This window comes from Malurus melanocephalus, unplaced genomic scaffold (genome assembly GCF_030028575.1).
Source record: "Malurus melanocephalus ecotype Western Australia unplaced genomic scaffold, MMel_1.1 scaffold_218, whole genome shotgun sequence".
In the NCBI taxonomy this organism is placed as follows: Eukaryota; Metazoa; Chordata; class Aves; order Passeriformes; family Maluridae; genus Malurus; species Malurus melanocephalus.
In genome coordinates this window covers 1,074,942-1,098,068 of record NW_026623450.1, presented here as the reverse complement: position 1 = coordinate 1,098,068, position 23,127 = coordinate 1,074,942, and the positions used below count along the sequence as shown (strand labels likewise).

Here is a 23,127-nt window from a genome sequence, read left to right as displayed (position 1 = left end):
CATCAGAAACAGAGCACACTCCTGAGTATAAATGTSTAAAAATAGAGATCAAACATCTTCAAAAATCAGCCAGTCATTCAAGCGTCTGTTTAAAGCCGTCCTCTTTTCCAGGCCTGCAAGTCTTTAGTTTCCTCACTGTTTTTATTTGTTCTGGCTTTTCTACTGCACTGAATAACATATAAAGTGAAATCAATGAAAAATCTGTCTACAGAAAAAGGACTCCGTGTCCTGCCGTTTCGTCTCTTTTTCTCTTAATTTTTGCTTTCCTTCACTACACAACAATTTTTTGCTGTCCTTCACTACACAACAATATCCCAGAAAGCTGTGAATTTTCATTTCCTTGTGCTATAACGATGCAGAACATTTTGTTTCCGCAGGTGACTGACAATAGGGTACTCAGGGAGTGCTGCAGCGTGATTACAGAAAACTCAGCATTTTAGTGATCCGTAAACCAAAGACTGACGTTGCCTCTTTAGATTTATGTTCAGCCTCACTATAAACATTATTAGATCTTTTCGTTGTAGATTCCTGGAGCCCTTGTTGCAGTCAAGACTGTTGCTTCTGCATGCATTTGTACAATAAATACAGGTAGACAAGYCTGGTTTCAGTTATTCCTGTCACACAGAGAACCTGCTGTGAGTGACAGCATGCCAAAGAGTTCGTAATAACCAGTTCTCCAGCACGGGTTTTTAACTAAACAAAAACACTCACTGCACCAAGCCTTTCAGTCACCAGTTAAGGATGCATGTTTGATCAATTATATATATTTATATATTATACCCGCACCAGGATTAATCCRAACCGAAATTTCCTGCTTTAAGTGAACACACTTGTGTATTTCATGGTATACACTTAAAATATCAGCTTACAACAGAAAGACTTAGAGAAACCTGTGACAGACCAGAGGATGGCCACCCTCTTTTCCAGCTGCTCCATCCTCCCGCACCACCCACCCGTGCAGCCTCCCCCCGCAGATCCCTGGCTCCCCAGRTTTGGGGAAATGGCACTGAGGGCACTGCACCTGCGAGAGCTCCAACTCGGGCTCTGCTGCTCCTGTGCAGCACTGAGACGGCTCCCCATGAACTCACACTAATTGTGTTTAGGTATAAAACGAGGCTGCTCTGCCGACAGCCAGTCACACAGCCTGTCCTTGATCTTTATGTGGGATTTCCCAGTTGCATGAAGCTGGAGTAGCATATGGTCCCGTGTTTATAAGCATGTTAATGACTGAAATGGGAAACTCCACAACCCGTTTTCCTTATAAACTTTAAACTGCAATTTCTTGTTTTTGTTATTGGACGCTGCACTCGTACGCCGTTAATTTGGCGCAGGCTGTTGAGACACACGTGGCCAGTCTGACCTCGGGCGCTGGGCAAACAAAGCAGCTCCAGACACACTGATGTACCTGAAATCAGGGTCCAGCCCATAATCAGAACCAGACAGGGTGAGTAAGCTTTCTTACTCATGATCTGCTACGAAAAGTTACCTTTCCAGGGAAGCACAAGGAAGAATTAGTTTAAACTCCAGTGACTGCCTGTCCTTAGAGGCACAGTCTTGCCAAACATTTCTTAAAAATAAAACATTAATCAGTTCTCACTCTGTGCTTTTTGAAATASTGCTTAAAATATCTTCATAAATGAAAACATCTAGTAGGGACTTCACAATCCTGCAACAGSTCCTTTGTGTTAAAAATCAGTTGTTTTGCTCTACAAAACATTGCAGTGGGGAGCTCCTTGTAAGTGGTGACATCTCAGTTACAAATACATTTGCTGCTTTCAGGAGGGCAAGAGTGGTACAGTCAGCCCTCCCCTGTTATTTGCTTAACCAAAATGTATTAGTTATTTTTGAGAACACAGATACAGGTCTGGTACACAACTGCACTGAGAACTACCAACCCAGGTATTCAAATTACAAAAAAAAAAAAAAAAACACAGATACAGGTCTGGTACACAACTGCACTGAGAACTACCAACCCAGGTATTCAAATTACAAAAAAAAAAACCCATAAAAAAGTAAATCTATCTTAGTTATCTCTCCCTACCTAACAATCATGAGGGTAATTTAATCTATTTGAAGATAAGTTTTATAAATCGACAGTAACTTGAAAATACCTGCATTGTTCATGAAAAGCTTAATTCTTGTATAACATAATCAGAAAATCATTAATGGGACTCTAATTTTATAGCTGAAAAAAAAGCCCATTTGTATCTATATTTCCTGAATGTTCACACACATATAGCAATGGTATAGCRAAAAATATCATGCATATACATGATGTTTTTTTCTTTCTATATACTCCTTGTCTGCTTTTAAACTGCAAAAAGAATAAAACTATATTTTGAGAGCTGCTGGTTAAGGAAGATATTTAGGAACTGACTCAAATACGATCTCAAGAGGCRTTCCAGGAATGTCACTTATGAACTTTAAGGACAAATATACTAGTTTTTAGTCATTCCAGCACAGCTGGTGAATTTACACAGTTACAGTGTGCCTCTCACAGCCTTCACATTAATGACCATATTTTTCAGTGCAGCTTGAGACTTGTCAAGAAAAACTTAACCMAGTAGCAAATCAATTACAAATTTTAAAATGTCATTTTGTCCATTTTTAGGTTATGGTATAAAGTGCAGAAAAACAGAAGTTTACATATCTGAGCTGCTGCATCTGTTCTTGAGTAACTTTTCATTTAAAAATAAAACTTGGCAGACAATACACTTGTAATGCAGACCAAATGCATTTGGTATGTTGAGAAAAAAAATTAACGGACAGAGTAAATTTTGAAACTTATTAATTGTACACACACTATTCTTCTCTCCACCAGATCTCATTTCTCTAAGGGCCCCCACTCGCTCCTCAGTCATTCCCAACAACCTGCACACACAAACATCCTCCCAATCCCCACCATGGAACTCACCCTTGTGGGCCCTCCACGTGGACAAAAAAAAAAAAAAAATCAGAAGAAATATGTCAGAAAAGAGAGAGCAAAGGCTGCAAACTTGGGAGGCTGTGAAGGCACTTGAACCTGCCTGCCAGGGAAACCAAGGGGAACCAAGTAGAAAATCTAAATCTGTATTAACTTTACTGCAAAATCCTCCACCACTTTTCAGCAATATCCATCCCTAAAGTGATGCTGCCCTAAGGGTGGTCCCTGGCAGAATAAGTGCCAAGAAAGGCCCAGGACAACGCATGGGGCTGCTGCAATGGATGGAAACCCTGAGATACTGGTGTAGACCTTCAGAGATTTGGCAGCCACACTTCATTTTTTTTCAAAATGAATTTTTTTTTGCCTTCTACCCCAAAGAAATACAGAAGTAGTTTCACAAGAGGAGCCTTCCAGCATCCCCTGCCTCACATGGACTGGAGCAAGTGCTGATCTTGCCCTGATTTATAGCAATTTACCAGCATGAACCGAGCAGTCCCATGTGTCTTCCTCTGACTGGTAACACAATGAATGATATTACATCAGGMTTTTTTGGTTTTATGGATAAGATTAAAATAACAAACTATGTGTAAYCCTTCAAAAATCAGTAAGACAAGATATTTAATGGCCAAGTCTGTGACCCCTTAGCTCAGTGCACTGTATCTGGAGGGTGATGCAGAAATTAGTCCACTCTAATGCCTGTATTCCTAAGAGATGCATGAGYACCAAAGGGTCACATAGTGGACAAGAGACTCTGAGGACAGAAAAGGTGTTGTACAACAGGAGAAGGTGTTCATGTCACAAACAGCCATCCCAAAATTTCAAAGCCCTCCTCCTCCTTCTCCTAGCTCCAGGGGCCATGGAGTACTTCAGTCTTCCTCTAGWCCTCCCTTACTGTAATAGAATGCTCAAGAGTTTTCTGCTGCCTTAGTGCTGACAAAAAGTGGCCTCTGTAATTTCAAAAATTATCCCCATTGCTCCATTTCAAAAGCAAACCAGCTTCATTAGTGGTCAATAACAGCACTTAACTGTAACATTGCAGGCAGAACATGTCCAGAAAATGAAAAGATGGACAGGATTTATCTACTCTGATATGAGAGGATGGACAGGATTAATCTACTCTCATGCAAGAAGACGGACAGGAATTTTCTGCTGTCATATGAGARGATGGACAGAAGTTACCCAGTCTCATAAAAGACATCATCAGGTGACACTTATTGCAGGAAACACTGTCTACTGAAGCTGTCTGTAATAGAAACCAGGCAGAAAATTATCCCTTACCTGTCCGATAGACAAAATTGCCTTCTGTCTCTGATGATGATGGAGACACCAGTTCCTCCTCAAATTCATTGGAACTAAATGAACCGGAATGATTCCTTTGCCTTGTTTTTTCCATCATAGCTGCGTTAGTAGCCATGACATGTCTCAATGAGTCATTTAGGTAACGATTCAGTAAGCTGCTTTTGTATTTGGGGGGTGACACATAATCCTCATTGGCACTTGTTTCTGGTCTCACTCCTGTTTTTATTACTGAACTTTCAGTTTTAATCACAGTGTGATGAACTGGTTTGTTATATCCCCCTTCATTCATATGGTTTCTTGGAGGATTTTCTCCATCTGAAAAGGAAAGAACAAAGATACAGTAATATATTGAGTACCTAATATTTAACATGAGGCTTTCTCTACATGTTTTGAATTGTGGTAAATATAACTAAAACTAGACAGTAACTTCAGCATTAGACWCTGATTTTCATTTTCTTCTGTTCACACACTGCTCATAGTAGTTCCCATTGTTCTCAGATGTTCCAGCTATTCTAAATTAATTTGCTATAGAAAACAGTCTTTGAGCCTAATTTGTTTGTGAGTAACACAGATCAGGTAGAAAAAAACTGAGAAGTGCCCTAACTCAATGATAAGTATTTTGAAAGCTGTGTGAATAAGCTGCATTTTTACTATCATAACTTGAAATTTGGTTTGCCTGAATACCACAGCATATTTAGGTGCATTTGCTTAAACTGTACTCTTTTAATTGTTCCGCAAGCAATCTTTTCAAGGGAAGTGAGTAGAAATGTGAGTACATTCTCACATTTTTCAGGAAATGTGAGTACAGTCTGAAATTAGAACAAAGATATTTGAAATTGAGTACAAATTGAGACATGCTCTTCTAAAAATTCACATACAGAGTTCTGACAATGTTCTGTAGCACTTGTTCCTGTCATTAAATCTCCATGTCACAACTGTTTAAAAAAGGYACCCACAGACAGAATTAATAAAAGTGTTCTATTAAAAACACATGGACCTCTAAAAAAAATCTTTCATTTGTTAATTTGAGTAAGAAAGAGAATTGCAGTGCATTCTTTATAKAAAACAGTTGCTAGCAAAATACATGATATAAATAACAGTAATATTCAGTTTACCRTCTAATAAGCTCCACTGAAGTTAATCAGATTCTTCTGTTAATGATGTATATTGCTATAGCCCCTCCATCAAGGAAATAACAATCAAGAGATTCCTCAGTTCTTTTTACCAATGAATTATTTTCCTTTAATGCAGATTAAAGCAGAATAATCAGCATTAATTAATTAATGCAGATTCCTTTAATGCAGATTAAAGGAATAGGCTTGTAGAATGTAATGAACTAACAATTCTCTTTCTAGTAACAATGAAATACAATAACATGCAACCAGATTGTCCCCTTGAACAACTTACAAAATCCTGCTTTGCAAGGTTGCATACTGATTTGGAACCAAAAAAGATACCTAATTCACAAAAAAAATTAAGGCAGATCCACTGAGGGTATTTTGTGAYTAAAAACTACAGCTAACTTAGGGTATCTAATACTTTCTAAATATACTTTAATCAGTTTAAAATTGATAAAAGAGCATCAACAAACCTTCAGAGCATGAGTCATCRCTGCTCACGCTGAGTCGCTCAGCATTTCCCTGAACATATTTGTTGTACAGTTTTATTCGTAAAGCCCAGCTCAGATCTGGTTGCCTGACAGTGTTCTTCAGGCGGCGCCTTGCATTGGCAAACCAGTTTGATACCTGCATACAAATGAGTGCATTAGTTTCCCTTGAAAATTACACAAATAAACAAATCCATAGAGCTWTCAAGAGATTTATGTATGCTTCAAGGCAAACAAGAGAAATATGATCAGAAGTCCATGAAATTATCACTGAGCAGAGCAGGAACCTCATACAAGGAGGCAGGTTCAGGCTTTCCACCCCTCCCAAATATCAGCAAAACCACATTATCACAAGGTTTCAATTACGGTGTCTCAAATACTAGTTTCATATTCATCTTTTTTTAAAATTTTTATTTTAATGATAAAGCCCTGAACTTTCAATATGAACCTTCAATATATTAYCAACTTCCTAAATTAAAACTAATAGCTAATATTCAGGAATTTCCTTTGATGTTTATATAGGCTACAATAAGGCTGTTGAATAGAAAATGACATTCTGAATTTGTATATAAAAGCCCAAATTTTTCCTTCTACTTTGACAGTACTCTTCGTCTGACAAGCCGTGGGCATCAGGAAAGTCTTACACAGAGTACAGCGTGCTTTGACTCACTGCAGAAATCAACCATTTGCTCTACAGGGYAGCAGATTTTACAAACTCTTTCTGTTCTGGACACCCTAAAAACTGKCGAAGATGCAGACTCCTCACAAGGTGACTACTAAATAATAGTCTTTGCCTTCCTTCCCAGCTGCAAAGCATCTTGTAGAGTGCGACACATCAAAATGGATATGTGTTGGTATCCTTCTAGCATACAGACTCATCCACAAAGTCAGGCTCAAACACAAGAATCTCACACTGTTTTAGGCACTGAATGAGCAAAAGGGAACAGACTATCCTTCTGTGCCAACAGTGCTAATTAAACCACCACGTGGGATGCATGTACTTGCAGTGACTTTGCATGAAAGCACACCTGAGAAAATGCTGGCCTTGATTCTACTGCAACTAAAAAGATATAAAAKAGAAAATACTGACAACTGTAACTTTACTATGAGCAAGAGCAGAGGCAAGCAACCTACATTCTAAGAGCATTTGTYTAATGATCAATAAGGTCTTAAAAGAGCAATTTACCCCTTGCAGGAATAAGTGCATTTTGGCATGACCTCTGCAAGAAGCAGACAGGGCAACATTACTTGCAAAGGAGAATGTAAAGGATTTTAGGAGCCTGCAGCCCCACTCACATCTTTGTGTTGTGAGTATGCACACAGAGGATGCCAGAGACTACTGTTGTCATATTCTGAGCAGAGAACAATCATACAATTTAATTTACATCAACAGGCAAAGCAAGTTCATACCTGTTTTATCAATACATGCTGCCCCACCTAACAGAGAGCCAGACTGTAGACCTTAGTGCAGGATTTTGGCCCTAGTTTTGTCAACTCTCTGTCGTAGCTGAGGTTACTGTATAAATCACACAGAAGTATCTCTCTAATTATTCTGGATCAATAACCCCTTCTAAGGTGATTATGAGAAAAAGAAACATTATCTGCCTAAAGAAAAAGCAAAGCTTCAGTTCAGAGTCCCAGGTAGAACTTAGCAGTAGTGCCTTATGCCTGTTACTTTGATTTTAATTAAAATCACATTTACATGAAACAGGGTTCCACTGAAAATACAATGAGGAATGGATCAGTGCTCAGATGCCAAACATATAYAAGCCATGTAGTTTACTGTGACAGGTTAGAAAACCAAAAGTGTAGCTGGCAGAGTAAGTAATTTTCATTCTCATCCGAGGCTACTTGGTTATAATCACTATATTGACACAGCAATTTTTATAGTAGAAGAGATAGGGTGGGCTGGAATCCGTGCCCTTTCTAATGCTGTTAGCAAACTCACTCCAGACTACTCAGCTGAAGCAGCAGTCACCTGCTGCATGACAATGTAATTCTGAAATCAACTATTTAACAGCAGAGATAGATCAATCCAGGGTCCCAATGAACAGGATTGCAGTTACTGCCACATTTTACCAAACTGACAGCTTTCCAACCTCTCACAAGAAAGATTTCATTATGCMTCATTTTATTACATACTGAAATTTTTCATCAGTGAAGTGCCATTTACAGAAAAGAAAGATAGGGTAGTATTAGTGTGATTCATACATAAAAGCAATTAAATTTAGCAGGAGTGATTTCTGCATGGTACTCAGTATATTTTGGGCTCATTCTTCCCATGCCATTGCTTTGCTTTCTGCATATCAAYATGAAAAGATGAGTCATATTTTAAGTCTTCTGCTATGAGAGAAGGGAGTAGTAGTATTTGATCATTATTTCATAATGAGATAAATATATTGCACCTTGTCATCATGTTCTTTCTGGAGCAGATGATTTTCAGTGCCATCACACAGCACGTACAGAACAATCAGGCAATCAGGYCCAGCCAGCAAGGATTTGTGAAAGGCAGGTCCAGCTTTACCAGCCTSATCTTCTGTGACAGGGTGACCTACTTAATAGATGAGGGAAAGGCTGTGGATGTGTCTTCCTGGACATCAGTAAAACCTTTGACACAACTTCCCACAGCATCTCCTGGAGAAACKGGCTACCCKTGGCTTGGACAAGTGTGCTCTTTGCTGGGCAAAAAACTGTCCAGTGTGGTGTCAGAGACAGGAATCRTTYGRCATATGGTCTCATTTGCACCTTAATTTGGGCAGAGGCATTTCTAATAATTTTAAGAACTGTACTGCAACATGTGGCCAGCAGGACCAGTGCAGTGATCACACTCTTGTACACAGCACTGGTGAGGCCACAGCTCGAGTGCTGTGTCCAGTTCTGGGCCCCTCAATCCAGGAAGGACATTGTGCTTCTCCATGTGCTGGAGAAGGTCTAGAGAAGGACAGTAGAGGTGGGGAGAATCTGGAGCACAAGTCTGATGAGGAGAAGCTGAGGGAGTTGGGGATGTTTAGCCTGGAGAAAAGGAGGCTCGGGGAAAATGTTATTGCTYTTTAGAACTGCCTGAAAGGATGGGAGATCAGACTGTTCTCCCAAGTGGCAAGAGACAGGACAAGAGGAAAAGGCCTCAAGTTCAATCAGGGAAGGATTATATTGGACATAAGGAAAAATTTCTTTACAGAAAGGATTGCCAGGCATTGGAACAGGCTGTTCAGGGAAGTCACTGTGSTTGAGTCACTATCCCTGGAAGTATTTAAAAGAAATGTAGATGTGGGTCTTAGGGACATGGTTTAGCAGTGGACTTGGCAGTGCTGGATCAATGGCTGGACCTGATGGTTATAAAGGTCTTTTCCAACCTAAATGACTATCTTTATCTGAAAGAACTTCAAGTCAGCTTTTAGAAGAGAAACCTTCTACTAAAGCATCAAGCAGCAAATTCACTCTAAAAACTCTTATCCAATTACAATAAGGCCCACTAAAGCCTTGGGAGGAAGGAAGTTAGTCAAATCCGTTTAAGAGATTTTTAGGCTTCATCTATGTGTCAATCTCTGGGTGATTTCTTGCTTCTGGGCACTAGTGCATGTTGCTGGAACATTCTAATTTCTAAGACATCATGAGATTCAACACCTCTCTCATGCTTCAGTCTTGGACTGAACCTCAGGGGGTGTGCACTGGAAGAGGCTGCATGGCCACAGGTTGTACCAGTCAGCACCGTCACCCTGACCTCCAGCCACCACCTCTCTCTTCCAAAGACAGCAGTTGTACCACTCATTTCAACCAGCCCCAAATGCTACTTTGTCTATCCATGTGGTCTTTAAAAATCCTGAGAGTTTAAAAACCCTACAGAGTTCCTGCTGCTGTAAATCGCACTCACAGARTGCCAGTTTGCTACACACTTACCTAAACCATTACAGAAAGAAACAACCCAAGCTGCCAAAAACATTCAACTTCTCCCATGGTCCCAAGCTGCACTACTGTGATGTTCAAAAATGATTAAAAAAAGAATTAGATCAAAGCCAGTGGGAAAATTTTTGTCACATAAACCTCCCAAGAACTAAGTATCTTGAAAAAACAGATGATGAAACTCACTATTCTTGTAAAGTAACAATCCTGTAGTTCTTTGAGAAGTAAAAAGACAAAATCCACCGGGARCGATAATAGATGTGCTTTCCAGCATTCATTTTTTACAGCAGTTCAGTTGTTCCCTAAGAGCATCAGGTACTTATATCAGCATCATGAAATATTGACCCTCTGGCTTTACTTCTGAAGACACATCTTCAATTTTATTGTAATTTGTTCTGCTTCAGTGCTTAAGAGTGGCCAAACTTTCAGAAAGGGAACAGACATCAAGCGATTCTCCTCCTCCAGTAATCCAGATACGCCTTTATAAATCTGAATACTATTAAATCCATAGCAGCACATGACTGATATACTAATCCTTGTATTGAAAAAACCTTCTTTTCAACAATACACACATTCATATTTCTTTCTGGAAGGAATATACAGCCATTTTTCTTTTTTATTTCACAAGAAAATCTAAACCAAAATTTAAAATAAAATATATCAAGCACTGTGGCAATAATACRAATGAAAATATAGCATATTAATAGGACAAATTATTGGATTCTGAATTGGAATCTAATTGGACTAAAATATAAAATGCCTTTTCAAACTATATTGCTTTTTTGGTTTCCTGCTTTGGCAGTTGKGGAAGTAGAAAACTTTGGACTGTTGGACTGAAATCTGCAATAACATTTGCCTTGAGGACTCCCAAAGACCTTTTTGGCCTGCACAGGAGTAAGTCAGCCCAGAATTTGCCCCAGGTTTTGCTACTACTATTTAAGAAACAAGATGATTTATGATTCCTGCAAAATCCTACCTCCTTGAAAGAGTCTGACTTTTTTTCAGCAGCGCAGTTGGACTTGCATCTGGAATAGTCCCCTTGCTGTCCCAMTGCACCCAAGAACAGGGGCATAGGACAAAGTATTAGTGAAGTAGAATAAATTAATTTAAAATCAGTAAACTGAGTGATACCAAAACTAGYGAAAATAAAGTTGTGGAAGATTTGACATGCAGATAGCAATAACAAAAGTTATTAGTATCTGCACATCATTAGGTTCTCCTAATAACAAAAGTATAAAACYGGACCAGATGTTCACCTCTGTCTCACAACAGAATTGGTTTTATCTACACCGTGGTCCTGAAAGAGCTTTGGAGAGATGGTACATGTTGGAACAAGGTTCATTAGATTAAAGAAAAGCACAGGAAGAAGAGTTACATCTGAATTATCAATATATCTGTGACCAACATCATCTTCCAGACACCTGCTGAAGATCTTTTCCAAGGTTATCAGTCAGGTGAAAAACAAAAAAAAACCCCAGCCATTCATTCACTAAATGGCATTTTGGCAGAAACTCAAAACGATATTCAACAGTATCTTTTGCCTTTCCTAGGGCTTGTGACGACAAGATGTCAGCACATGAGGGATGCTGGGAAGACGCAGCAGCTGTCAGCAGACAACAGCCTCCACAAGAGTGGAAAGCTGTGGGAGCAAACACCACGGGACAGCACTGAAAAATGTAAAAAGCGTAGGAAATATGAGACAGGTCAGCAAACGTGAAGGCGTTTAACCCAGAGGAAACATCATACACTGATTCCTGGTTCTCTAATGACGTCCAACAATATTACTAGATTAGAAAAACAATTTGTAGGCAACCTCATCTGATGCTTTTGCAAAACGCTTCTCCTGGGACAGAAGCAAAGCTTTCCAACAGACACCGAAGCAAAGTCCCAAACCTGCTCTTGGTTATGCCACTTGTCTGGAAGAGCACAGCCCTCAGGAAAGCTATATCAGATGCACCCAGTGTCACTGAGACCACAGCCTCACGTGCTCTCTCTCACTCTTAGAGAACAAAAAATTTGAACTGGATTACAATCTCGGTCTTTTTGGGCATCCAAAAAGTAGGTATGGGGTGTGTATTGTTTAATTCTTTGAGGCTCAGGAATTACTGCTGGTGCCAGACATATGTATTTACATCTCATCCAGATGCTATTACAGTCCTGGATTAAAAGACCACTGCACACAAATGATGGACAAAACACCTGAGATTTCTCTTTGATGGTGTGCTTCTGTAAATGAAGATAGATGTGCCTGTTTGCACAGTTCTTTCAAACATTACAGTTCATAGAAACAAAACTGGTCAAATTCAGTTTCAGCGTAAATCCACTAGAGTCACAGCAGTCTGACAGAGCTAAATGCAGCCCTCCTTGATTCTTTTTAATTTTATTCTGCACCTTACATAGATCATAAAACTCTATGGAGTAGTGGCCGTGGCTCACTTGATGCTTTTATAAAGGCTAACACAGCTTATCCCCATCAGCATTTATCAAAGCTGCCACGAGAGAAATTCTGCAAAAACCCACCAGTTTTTTTCTGTACCCTGTTCATACTGAGGCATTTTTAAAAGATTGGCGGAACTCCTCAAGATGTCATCAGTGTGAAAGTGTCCCAACACATATTCTGGATGTATGTTTTAAATCTCATGTAAATATGCAGGGATATTCTGAGAGCCATAGTCCAATAAAGTACTCCTACTGAATTGTGCCATTGAAGGGATGGTGTTTATGTAATTCATAGTTTAAACTTTTCATGTAYATTTTATAAAAGAGAAGTTGTTTTAACAATATCTTCCAGTTATAACTGGCATTTTCTGAGATATTAATATTATTTTTGTTAAACCTATAGTGTTTTTCCTAGTGTAAGTTTCATAGTGAGGTACTGAAGTGTAAAAATTTCCCATTTTGCCATTACTAGAATTGAAGTTCATAGCACAGGCTTTTTTTGAAGGTGCACTCAAAATAATAAAGCTGAATTACCACCTGCTTTTTTTTTATCCTTTAGGTTACTTTGATCTATTTGTGTCCTTTGCAAAGTGACACATAATGTGTTCGGCAGAGTGATGAGGACCCAGTCCTGCAAACACATGGGTTTCATTTTACGCACCTAGCAATAGCTTGCAGTAAGGAAATTAGATTATTCACAATGCGTAAATCTTTGTAGCATCCAGACCTGAGATAGCATCACTCAGCAACTGATAGCATTTAACCACACATTTCAGTAGAGTGCCAGATGGCAAAGAGAACAAAGAAGTGAGATTTATAAACGTTTGCAGCAAACTTTATGCCTCTTATGGCAAGACAACTGCCAGTCACTTCAGGGGAATATTACCTGACAGCAAAACAATTACTCCCCGTGTCTAATTACATTACAATGATAATTCTTGCAAGACTATGAAGTGCAGTCAGTATGTGCTCAGCCAATGCACACAATGTGTAGGGTAATGCCAATATCTGTGCAACAGGTGATGACAATTATTACCAGAACAATAGAACAGTTTCCATTCTAGCCCCACTTCAAAAGGAAAGAGTAGSTCCCTGCAATTTCCTCAACAATTCCTATTCTGTGCTGAAATCTCCCATGACTGATATTTTTTTAATTGAGAATTTTTTAAGACTAAGCAAAAATATTTTCAGAGTATTTATGAATGAGATGAAAGGATGAGGGCATCTATTCCTAGGAGAGCAAGCACGCACTTTTTGCTGATTATCTTTAGCACTCCTCCATCTATGATAGCTCAGATGTGGTAATTCTTGTTTGAGAGAGACAGTCCTGCTGGGGTGGAGGAGCCCAGAGAATGAGAGAAGGATGTGCACACAATCCCTGGTCTTGCTGACTGCACTGATACTCCCGAATACCCAGCACCGTCCTTTGCTCAGCTCACAGAGGAGTTTGGCGAATGCTGTCCCCATCCCTCCCGTCCACGAAAAGCCTCAGAGCGGCGTTTAAAGGTGGTGGTGAGGGGTTCCCTTCCTTACCTGCACCAGGGTCATCTGGGAGCCGAGGGCCAGCAGAATCTTCTCCGTCTTGGTGGGGTATGGGTTGTCGCGGTGCTTGTAGAGCCACTGCTTGAGCGGCCGCGCCATGTCCTGCAGCGCCTGCCGCTTGTGCCGYACCTTCCCGCCGCTCTGCCGCGCCCTGCCGCGGAGAAGGGGCGCTGAGGACCGGAGCACCGGGACACCCGCCCGCTGCTCGCTCCCGGCCCCGGACCCTGCCCGCTCCTCCCGCCTGGCCCCGGGTTTCCCTGCGCGGCTGCGGAAGGTGCGCCCTGTCCGAGAGCGGACCCAGCCCCGGGGTGTGCCCGGCCCGGAGGAGCCGAGCCCCGGCCTCGCGGGGTGTTCGGGGACTTTCTACAGCCGCAGCTCTCGGGCTCAAGAGAAAGGTGATGCCACCAGCTCCCCCAACTCCCTGTGGAAGGTCAGGGCGAGCGGACTCARAGCCGGTGAATGGCCGCGATAATGCGGCGGGCCCGGGCGGCTTCCCCGCGGGGATTTCAGCGGRGCCAGGGCTCCGCCGGTGCGAGTGTCCGATGTTTTCCGTGCTCGGCACCTGACAGGCGGCGTGGCCAGGCCGTTCGCAGAGGGGCTTTCCAGCGCCGTCAGGCCACAGCTCGCACGGCCGGCCGCGCATCCCGCGGCTGCGGTGCGCTCTGCCCCGGGGTCAGCCCAGCCTGATTTGACCCCCCGCGTTTATTTCCCGCTGATACTCAGAGATAGCCGCGGCACCGAGCAGCTCCTGGATCATTTCGTTCCTCGGAGCCGGCGCCGAGCGCTGCTCTTGGAGGAGCCGGCGTGCCGCTCCCAGCGCCGCCGGCAGCGACGCGAGGCTGCCCGCAAAGCCGCGGATGTCGGGGGCACGAAACCCGGGTTCCGTTTCAAAAACAACCAACAAAAAAAGTAAAGGTGTCCCTTTGTAAATAAAGGCCTACAATAAAAAGTGAGTGAACAAAATTGGAGAAATCCTAAGGAAATCTCAGAGGCCGGTTGGGGCCGGCGGCGGCGGCAGAGGGCGCCACGGGGCYGTGCGGGGCCGGGCCGGGCCGAACCGCGCCGCTGCCTCGCCCGGGGCTCCCGCGGCGGCCCCGCTCCGCCGCGATCGGCTGCAATAACACATCGGTGACACACACCTGCRTCCTCTCGGCCAGCACCGCCGCTAAAGCTGCGAGCTGATGCAATCGCTAAGGTGGAAATTCTCAGTACAAGCAGCTCCCCAGGACTCCTCGCGTTCTCAGCCGCCTGACAGTGCTCCTCGATCTTTACTTTGTAACACTGACCCGAAATGCCTGGTCAGCGCTCGCCTGTTCAACCCTCCGAGCTACGGCTCACAACACGCCGGAGCTCTCACGTCCTCTCACCACCTTCTATTTCACCTGTTCCAGTATCAAAAAAAAAAAAAAAAAAAAAAAAAAAACCAAAAAAAAAAAAAAAAAAAAACCTAACCCCAAAACACAACAAACCAAAAAAGACCCAAAGACCCTCCAAAAAAATCCAGCTTCGGGCGGCTTACTCTCAGCTGCCGTTTTAGCAAACCCGATCCTAACATCATGTTAGCCAGCCCCTGATTCGCGCTAGTCCTTTCTAAATCCCATTCCTGGGAACGCATCGTCAATGCAGCTGCTTCCCGCCCGTTCGCTCGGCGCGCTGCGAGCCCGCGGGGACGGCGGAACAAGTGCCGGGGCAGCGCACTGCCCGCCCGCCTCAGCCCCGCTGCCCCGGCACTGCCGCCGGGCWCCGGCCCCGCCGCYGCCCCGTCTCCCAGGTCTYACACGTCCCGCCTGGCGCCTCCGTTTTGGAGACTTTAATTGCATGAGGGGCCCGAACGAGCCGGTAGAACCCCGGTGTTCCCGGCTTGTTTTCGTTTGGAGGCAGAGGGGGAGGTCAAGCGCAGCAGGACGGGAGCGCTCTGTCTGGCACATTCCAGCCCGATCGGACGCCCCGGCATCACCTACTGCCGGAATTTCCCACCGTGGCTGCGGAATGAGAATCCCAGAGAATACGGACCCGGGGGCGCAGGGAAAGACCCAGCTAGAAACCCATCTCGCGACCCCAAATCGGCGACGCGGCGGCCGGGAGCGCCGGCAGCGCAGGCAGGGCCGCCCCCGAAGCCGGTGCGCGGCGCGGAGACGAGCACACGGCATACCCCGTCCGCCGGTTGCGCAGGCTGAGGCTCTCCTTGATGGACGGGCTGTCGGGTAGCAGCACCTCGGCGTGGTGTGGGCCCTCCACCACCCCCACGTACGACCGGCCGCTCCGCTCCCGCTCCTTGGCGTCCTCCTCGAAAAGCACCTGGCCGCTGAGCTTGCTGAAGACGATGGTGTTCATGGTGGGGGGCTGGGGGCCGCCGTCGTGCTGGCCGCCGGCTCCGAGGTGCGGGGGCTCGCTGTGCGCTGCGGGGAGGCGGCAGCGGTCACCGGGCAGCCGCGCCGAACCGCCGAGACCCGCCCGGCGCGACCGGCGGGGGGGCAGCGCGGAGGCACCGGGCGCCGCCTGCCCACCCACGGGGGGGAGACAGCCCGCCCCTCCCACGGCCCGGCCCGCTCTCACGGCCCCCCCACCCAATCCCGGTCCGCTTCCTCGGCCCGGCCCGCTCCCACGGCCCGGCCCGCTCCCACTCGCACCTCGCCGCCAGCCTTCGCCGCGCTCCTCGCTCCGTGTCGCAATAGTTCAGAGCGCGGGTTTTCTGTCGGGTTTGGTGTTTCTGTCTCGCTTGCTCTCTCTCTCACTCCTTTTTCCCCCTTTTTTCCCTTCCCTTTCCCTCCCCTCCCCTCCCCCGGAATGGTTTTCCCCTTCCCCCTCCCCAAACGGGAAGGGAAACAAATTGTTTTTAACGACCACCAAATGCGCAGAGCCAGCGCCCGGCGGCACAGCCGCCGAACAGCCACTCACACTGTCGGGACCGCTGCACCCCATCCCCGGGGGTGTCACCGCCGGCGAGGGGACCCCAGCAGCTCCGGCCAGGGCACGGGCCCCGCCCGGGCAGAGCGGCGTCGAGGGGCGGTGCGTGGAGGGGCGGYAGGAGTCCGGCCAGGGGCATCTGAGGGTACGGCAGTGCACGGCTGGGCAGTCCACCGTCTGAGTGTGGAAGTCCCCAGGGGAAAGCGGCTCAGGACACAGGCTAGTGTCACGCTGACTGCGTGAGAGACCCCCGTCGGGGGCACGGGGCGCAGCCGCAGCCCTTTGCCACTCATTAGCACCGGCGCCTAGTGATGCCATACCAGGAAATACCTCCCACCACGCTTCTCCGTCTTCTTCTGTATGTCGTGTGTTGTCCCTCGCTCCCGTCCAAAGGTTATAAATTGGCCCCCAGTCCAAGCCAGGAGACAGCCCTTTGCCTTTAGCATCCTTGGCGCGGCCGGCGCGCTCCCGCACATGTCCGATGCCCAGTTGCCGGCGATGTCTGCGGGCGTCCCCATCCCGCTCCCACGGATGTGGCCCCGTTCCCTCGGCCCCGCCGCTCCACACGCCCCGCACCCCGCTCAGCCCTGCGGCGCAGCAGCCCGGCCCCGCCGGGCTTAACATTTAGGTTCTCTGCGCAGAAACGAAGAAGATGGCCACAGTCAATATTTACAAGGATGTAATTCAGACGTTATTTGACCGCCGCGGGTGAACGGGAGCAGCCGTCTGCGCCTGCGAGCCCGGCGGGACGTGAGCGGCGCGGATCCCCCGTGCGCGCACCACCCGCGACTCCACRCTCCATGGCACCTCTCTGTCCCCGTCCTTGTCCCCTCAAGCGTGACCCCAAAGGACCGGAGTCTACTACCGGAACCAGTTGCACCCCCGCCCCCTGCCTTCACCCTGGTCTCGTCCCCTCCCGTGTTCCCGGGCTGCAGAGGACACCGCGGCGCGGTGCGCGGTTTCTCCGCTGGCTTGGCGCTGCAGCGGTGGGGACGGAGGGGACAGGTTCCTGCTGCGGCCCGAGGACCCCTCCGCCTCCCAGGGCTCAGTCGCCCCGGTTCAGCCCCGCCGTGGGGCTTCCTGGGGCTCACCCCATCCCCGCACCCCGCCGTCACGGGTGCGTGACGTCACGGCCGCTCTGCGACGTCATACCACCACACACACTGGGGAGAGGGTGCCTGGAAAAGGGGCACCTTTGCATTGGGGTTTTCTCCATTTGCTGACGGGAAGCAGGGGAGAGTCTGGGATAGGGCAATGCACTGAAGATGCCCCATTGTCCATGGAGGAAAATTACTGTCCCCAGAGTGGGAGGAAAATACATGAACAACTTGCTACCAGTCCCCTGCCAAGAAAGCAGAGGGTAGAAAAACGTCAAAAACCACGAGAGTGCTTCTGTGCAGGCTGTGTGTTCTGCACTTGCATGGACTTTTGGGCAAAGCCCTGGTAAGGCTGCCCCTCAGGATGAGCCATGGCCAGAGCATTCAAGAACCAGCTGGGGGAGGAGGGGACATWGGGGAGCACTGTGGGACAAATGCCTCCTGTTTGTGCTAACATGATGATTAGGAGCTTCCTGCAAAACACACAGCTCTGATCATTGCCATGCCTAGATGAACTGTGTATGACCTAGGAAGTATTGTTATAATTATACCACAGCAAAAGGAATCCGAGAAAGTGACAAGTTTGACCAAAAACAAGCTCCCGCGGGAAGGTGATTTAAATTGCTTGCAGTCTCAGAAAATTGTTTGTTCTGTTGTCATCTCACTCCCTTCTCCCCATCCCTCTGGCACAGCAGGGTGATCCCCCTCTGCTAGGCCAGGCAGGTTCTGGTCTCCAGAGCCTGAGGGAAGGTGCAGGTGGGGCATGGTGGGTTTCTGTGGGTCCTGCAGGCTGAGGCAGCCTCTGGAGCAGGGGCAATCTATGCACTAGCAGGGTAGTGAGCAAGTGCCCTTGGAAGAGCCTCCCCTCTTGCCTGTGGAATCGATGCTCATTCCCGTGTGGAAGCTCAAGAGGATTTGGGAATGCAAAAATAATCTTTCCATGTGTCTACTGATGATGGTGCTGTTTGGGCATGGGCATGGAGGATCATTGCACTTGCAGGGTATGTGGCTGTCCTCAAGGATGCATGTGGTCCCCAGGAGCAGCAGAAATGTGCACTGCTCACCTGGCCCCTGTCCAGAGCTGGGCAGGGCATGGCCAGCCAGGGCAGCAGGTTGCTGAGTGTCCTGCACATCCCACACCCATACCCAGAATAAATCACAGCAGYAAGAGCTGAGGGCAGAAATCACCATTTGGAAAGCAGTTCTGGAAAAAAAAACCAGAAGTCTGTGTGGGGCAGGCATTGCCAAACGTGGTGAGGCAGTGGCAGGAGCAGTTGGCACTGCAGCGCCTCACAAGCCTCAGTGAGATCTCCCAAATCATCACATGTAAATCTCACACACGCCCGCCCCCTCCATATTTTATTACATAGATCACAGTTGAAAAGCTTAAATGAAAACAGTGTTTCTATTTCCAGAGCTTGTTTAACATCGTGAATGTGATACAAACTGTGGGCTTCATGTTTTTAATTAAGGTTACTTACCCAGCCATGCACGGAAAAAGAAGTCAATGGTTGCTGGCCGCATACCGCAGCCTGCAGCCGCTCCCCTGAGGATGCAGCACCGGCTGATGGGAGCACCGTGGCTCCCCTGCATCCCACAGTGGGACAGGGGCTCAGGGCACAGCGGGACTTCAGGCACCTGCCAGGYTGGGACTGCAAGAAACTCCTTGCCATTCTTTGCAGCACCCCTCTATGGGCCCGTGCTCGTGTGCCAGCTCCAGACAGCTGGTAGKCCAGGCTGGCATGCCAGGAAGTGGCAGCAAGGCACATTTCCAAGGGATATCGTGCAGAAAGAACCTAAAAGTGGTGCCTTGGGTCCTAATGTGTCTCATTCGAGGAGCCAGGAAAAAAACTGTACTGTCAAGCTGAGAGAAGAATTTGCTCCCAAGGCTGCAAGTGATGGAGCTCTGCAGTGCCAGCCCTGCTGCAGCCCTTGGAGAGGGCTGGCACTGAGGAGCCACAGAGCTCAGATGGCATCACTGGGGCTGGCTGTGAGCACTGCCCTGCCTGCTCCCCCTTCTCCAGCCATGAGAGGGGAAAAATCCCAAACCCATTCAGTTAGGTCCCATCTCTGCTTCTAAATACTGTTCTTGGTTCTGGGGTCCACTTCCAGTAAAATGTTGCTTTTGTCCTTTGATCTGGTTATTTTTTTATATGCTATCAGTAAACATTTCCTTGGTGTTGCATTCTCACAGCTCCTCCCTCCAGCTGCAGATTCCTTCACAGTAAACATATATGTCTGAAATTCAAAGAATGTCYTCACATCCCTGGTACGCTCTATGCTATGGCAGGCTGAGTGGCTAAATAACTGCAGCCAYGTATGTTGAAGGGCCTGAAATCATGTAGGTGAGAAATTGTTTAGGATTATGCAGAATGGGGTGTTATCCAAACTACAGAATAGCCACACTCACAGGGAAAACAGCTGCACAGACCTGTTGCCATCCCTCACAGCAGCTGGATCAGTGCTGAGCACAGTCCTGAGGCACACACAGGCAAGAATGAACCTGCTTAACCAAGCTGGCTGGGAGGGGTTTACTCTGCTGCTGTGAGGAGCCAAAGATGGAGGAGTAGCTTTGGAATGGGCTCTTCATGCTTTGTCTGGTAGCCYGCAGATCACTGGGATGGGATAACACAGGGGTGAAGTTAAATCTCATCATGTGAAGTTTTGTTAAGTGGAGTCCTAAGAAAGGAAGATCTGTATCATTGAAGATTTTACTGGACCAGTGGAAGACCCAGTTCTGTTCTACATGTGTGCTTTATCTTAAGAATTAATAAACAAAACCAAAAGTTCTCCAACCAAGGATTTTAGTTATTTCTACTTCCATGTGAACCCAACCCCAAAGAGTCAGAAAAACAATCTCCCAACTTGTGCTCAATGTCTTTATTTTTTTCTCACTTCTCTGTTCCACCTCCATTTTTTATTGCATTTTTTAGGTTTCCATCCCCTTGGGCCATGTAAAACAGAACTGCTTCCATAAGGCCTCTGCTGTGCATCAGCTGTGTACACTGGGCACGGGGAGGAGGAGGGCCATGGTGTTTGCAGGAGATGTGTTTTCCCAGCACCCCCAAGCTCAGGCTCACTTGGGGCTCTGAGACAAGCCACAAGGGCAAAAGGGCTCCAGAGAGGGGCCAGATGGTTTCCCTGGGAATGGAAATGGTGTGTAATGCACTGTTAATTAGGAGGAAACGTGGTCAGTAGGTGAAGTTGTGCAGTTTGGCCTGGTAAAGTCATTGTCTCAAGATCAAGCCCCTTGGTTATTGAGCTTCATTAATACATGTGAGCTGTTCCCCACTTTGTGCTTGGGATCCAGGTGGGGTCTGTGTGTGCCCCACTGGAGACTCCACCAGTGGCACTCGTGGCCTGTCTGCTTTCTTCAGTGCTGTGCCCCCTGTGGAGTCAAGATGTGTGTGCTGCTCCAGTCTGTACCATCACCCCTTGGTAAGAGCWTTTTGCTTTAACCCCAAGGAATACAAAGCCAGAGACTCAAGGATTAAATAAATACATAAGCTCTTTTTTCTGGAAAAAAAAAACAAAAACCCAAGCCTGCATCCCCAAAGAGGTTGATGCTCTTAATTATGTGCAATGTATCAATATAATAAAAATGAGTAATTTTGCTATGTTTTATACATTTTATTCATTTAAAGCTGAGCTTTAACATTTTCAGAGGAAAATTACATTTTTGGTGTCTGTACTGGCTCAGGAGTGACTAAGTTCYGTTTGATGTAGTATCTCAGATGGGTCTGTTCTACATTTGGAAAATGAATGTGGAATAGCTTGTATTTGATGTTAACGGTGCAGGTCACATTGCAGAAATCRCTGCTCTGAAAAGTTAAGCATAAATGCTGAACAATTGATAACAATGATGATTACATTTATTTTTTCTTCAGCCACTTATACAAAAATAAACACACCAATGCTGTGGTATTTAGTTCCCTACTTTTTATGCCTGATCTCCCATCTAGCACCACTGGAAAGTGTAAAGTCAGGTAATTTTGCCATCAATATTCTTCAGCATTAYAGATATAGAGATCAATCCATAAACTGAAATTATTACCTGCCAAAARCTTCAAGCAAGCCATGATGAATTTTTTCTCAAGTTTGTCTTTTTTTKGGGCAGGAAAAGAAGAGGATGTGCATGTGTGGGAGAGCAAAGGTAGTGCAGYAATGTGCAAGGACAGTGATTCATGTGACATCCCCGGGGACTTACTCCACCAGCCCCAACTCCTGAGCATCCCCAAATACCCAAAAATGTCAACCAGCCAGCAAGGCAAGGAAATGGGCTAAGGGGATGGAAGGGGCAGCTGTGAGGGTCTGACTCCCTTCCCCACTCGAGCTGCACGTGGTTTTGCGTGACCTCAAGGGTTTCACAATCCCCATGCCTCTCTTCTGCAGCTGGAACACGGGAATAATAACGCTTCCTCCCCTTTCTCTGCTTCCTACTCTGCTTTTGGCACACTGCTAATACAAGAGGGCTTGATCTCAGTTGGAATCTATCACTGCTACTGACATGTTAATAATACCAGTAGAAACGTTTCCTCTTTCCTTTGTACTGACAGAGCTCTGCACGGGGTAGCAGCTCCCAACACGTCAGCCCAGAGCGTATTCACTTTCAACCCCAAATCTGAGGCGTTTTCCGGAGACAAGACAGAGAGGATGCAAGATTCAGGCTGACTTTTAGGATTTTAAACAGAGAGAAGTAGTCATAACATGCTTCAGTTTGATGGCTCTCCAGTTATTGCATAAAAAACCTCTGAATTATCCTCAGCCTCTTGGCTGCTTGCACGGTGTTAAACCTCGTGCGGTTGAGTCAGGGTTTCGATGATTGTCTGTCTAGAATCTCCCCCAGTAGATATCGGGTCCTGGAGAGGACAGGCAGACTTGGAGTGTGTTGCCTTGGCAACACGGATGTGATTGAGRGGATTTTGTGTCTTGAAGGAAAACCCCAAAGTTAGTGCCAGTTTCTATAAAGACTGTGTGGGGTCAGGCACCCGGAGCTGCCTGGGGAGAGCTCCCTCTGGGACACGGGATCCTGCTCTCTCCGGCTCCACTTGGGAGTCACGTAGTGGGGAGCTGCTTTCTTGCAAAGGAAGCCTGAGAAAATCTGAAGATAAAGTTGAGGGAAGATTCTTCTGAAGATGACTTGCGATTAATGTTTTTGGCCTGAGTTTGAAAGCCTCCTTTCTCGTTGCTTGCAGTCATACAAAAACATCTCCCTAGCTGCTCTAGCTCTTACATAATTGATAATTTATAAATCTCTWATGATTTAGAAGTTTTCTGAAAGTTGTCCAGTAATAATAAATATGTTTATTCAAGCAGATCAAAAAGTCAGGCCGATCATATTAATCTGTTTAACCAGTGCTGATAGCTGTATTATCTCCTTTTTAGCAGAACTGAGGTTAAACCTCTGTAAATAG

At 46.2% G+C, this 23,127-nt stretch overlaps 1 protein-coding gene across 1 annotated transcript in view; it reads right to left on the bottom strand.

Annotated features, from left to right (window-relative positions):
* MKX (mohawk homeobox) overlaps positions 1 to 16,043 on the bottom strand; it is a 47,894-nt gene extending 31,851 nt beyond the window's left edge. Inside the window, exons 1-4 of the mRNA XM_057374174.1 lie at positions 15,862 to 16,043; positions 13,701 to 13,860; positions 5,814 to 5,967; positions 4,202 to 4,537 (exon numbers count right to left, since the gene is read on the bottom strand). Coding sequence (XP_057230157.1) covers positions 4,202 to 4,537; positions 5,814 to 5,967; positions 13,701 to 13,860; positions 15,862 to 16,043 — 832 coding nt within the window. The remainder of the gene's footprint in view (positions 1 to 4,201; positions 4,538 to 5,813; positions 5,968 to 13,700; positions 13,861 to 15,861) is intronic.
* Between the last annotated feature and the right edge of the window lie 7,084 nt (positions 16,044 to 23,127).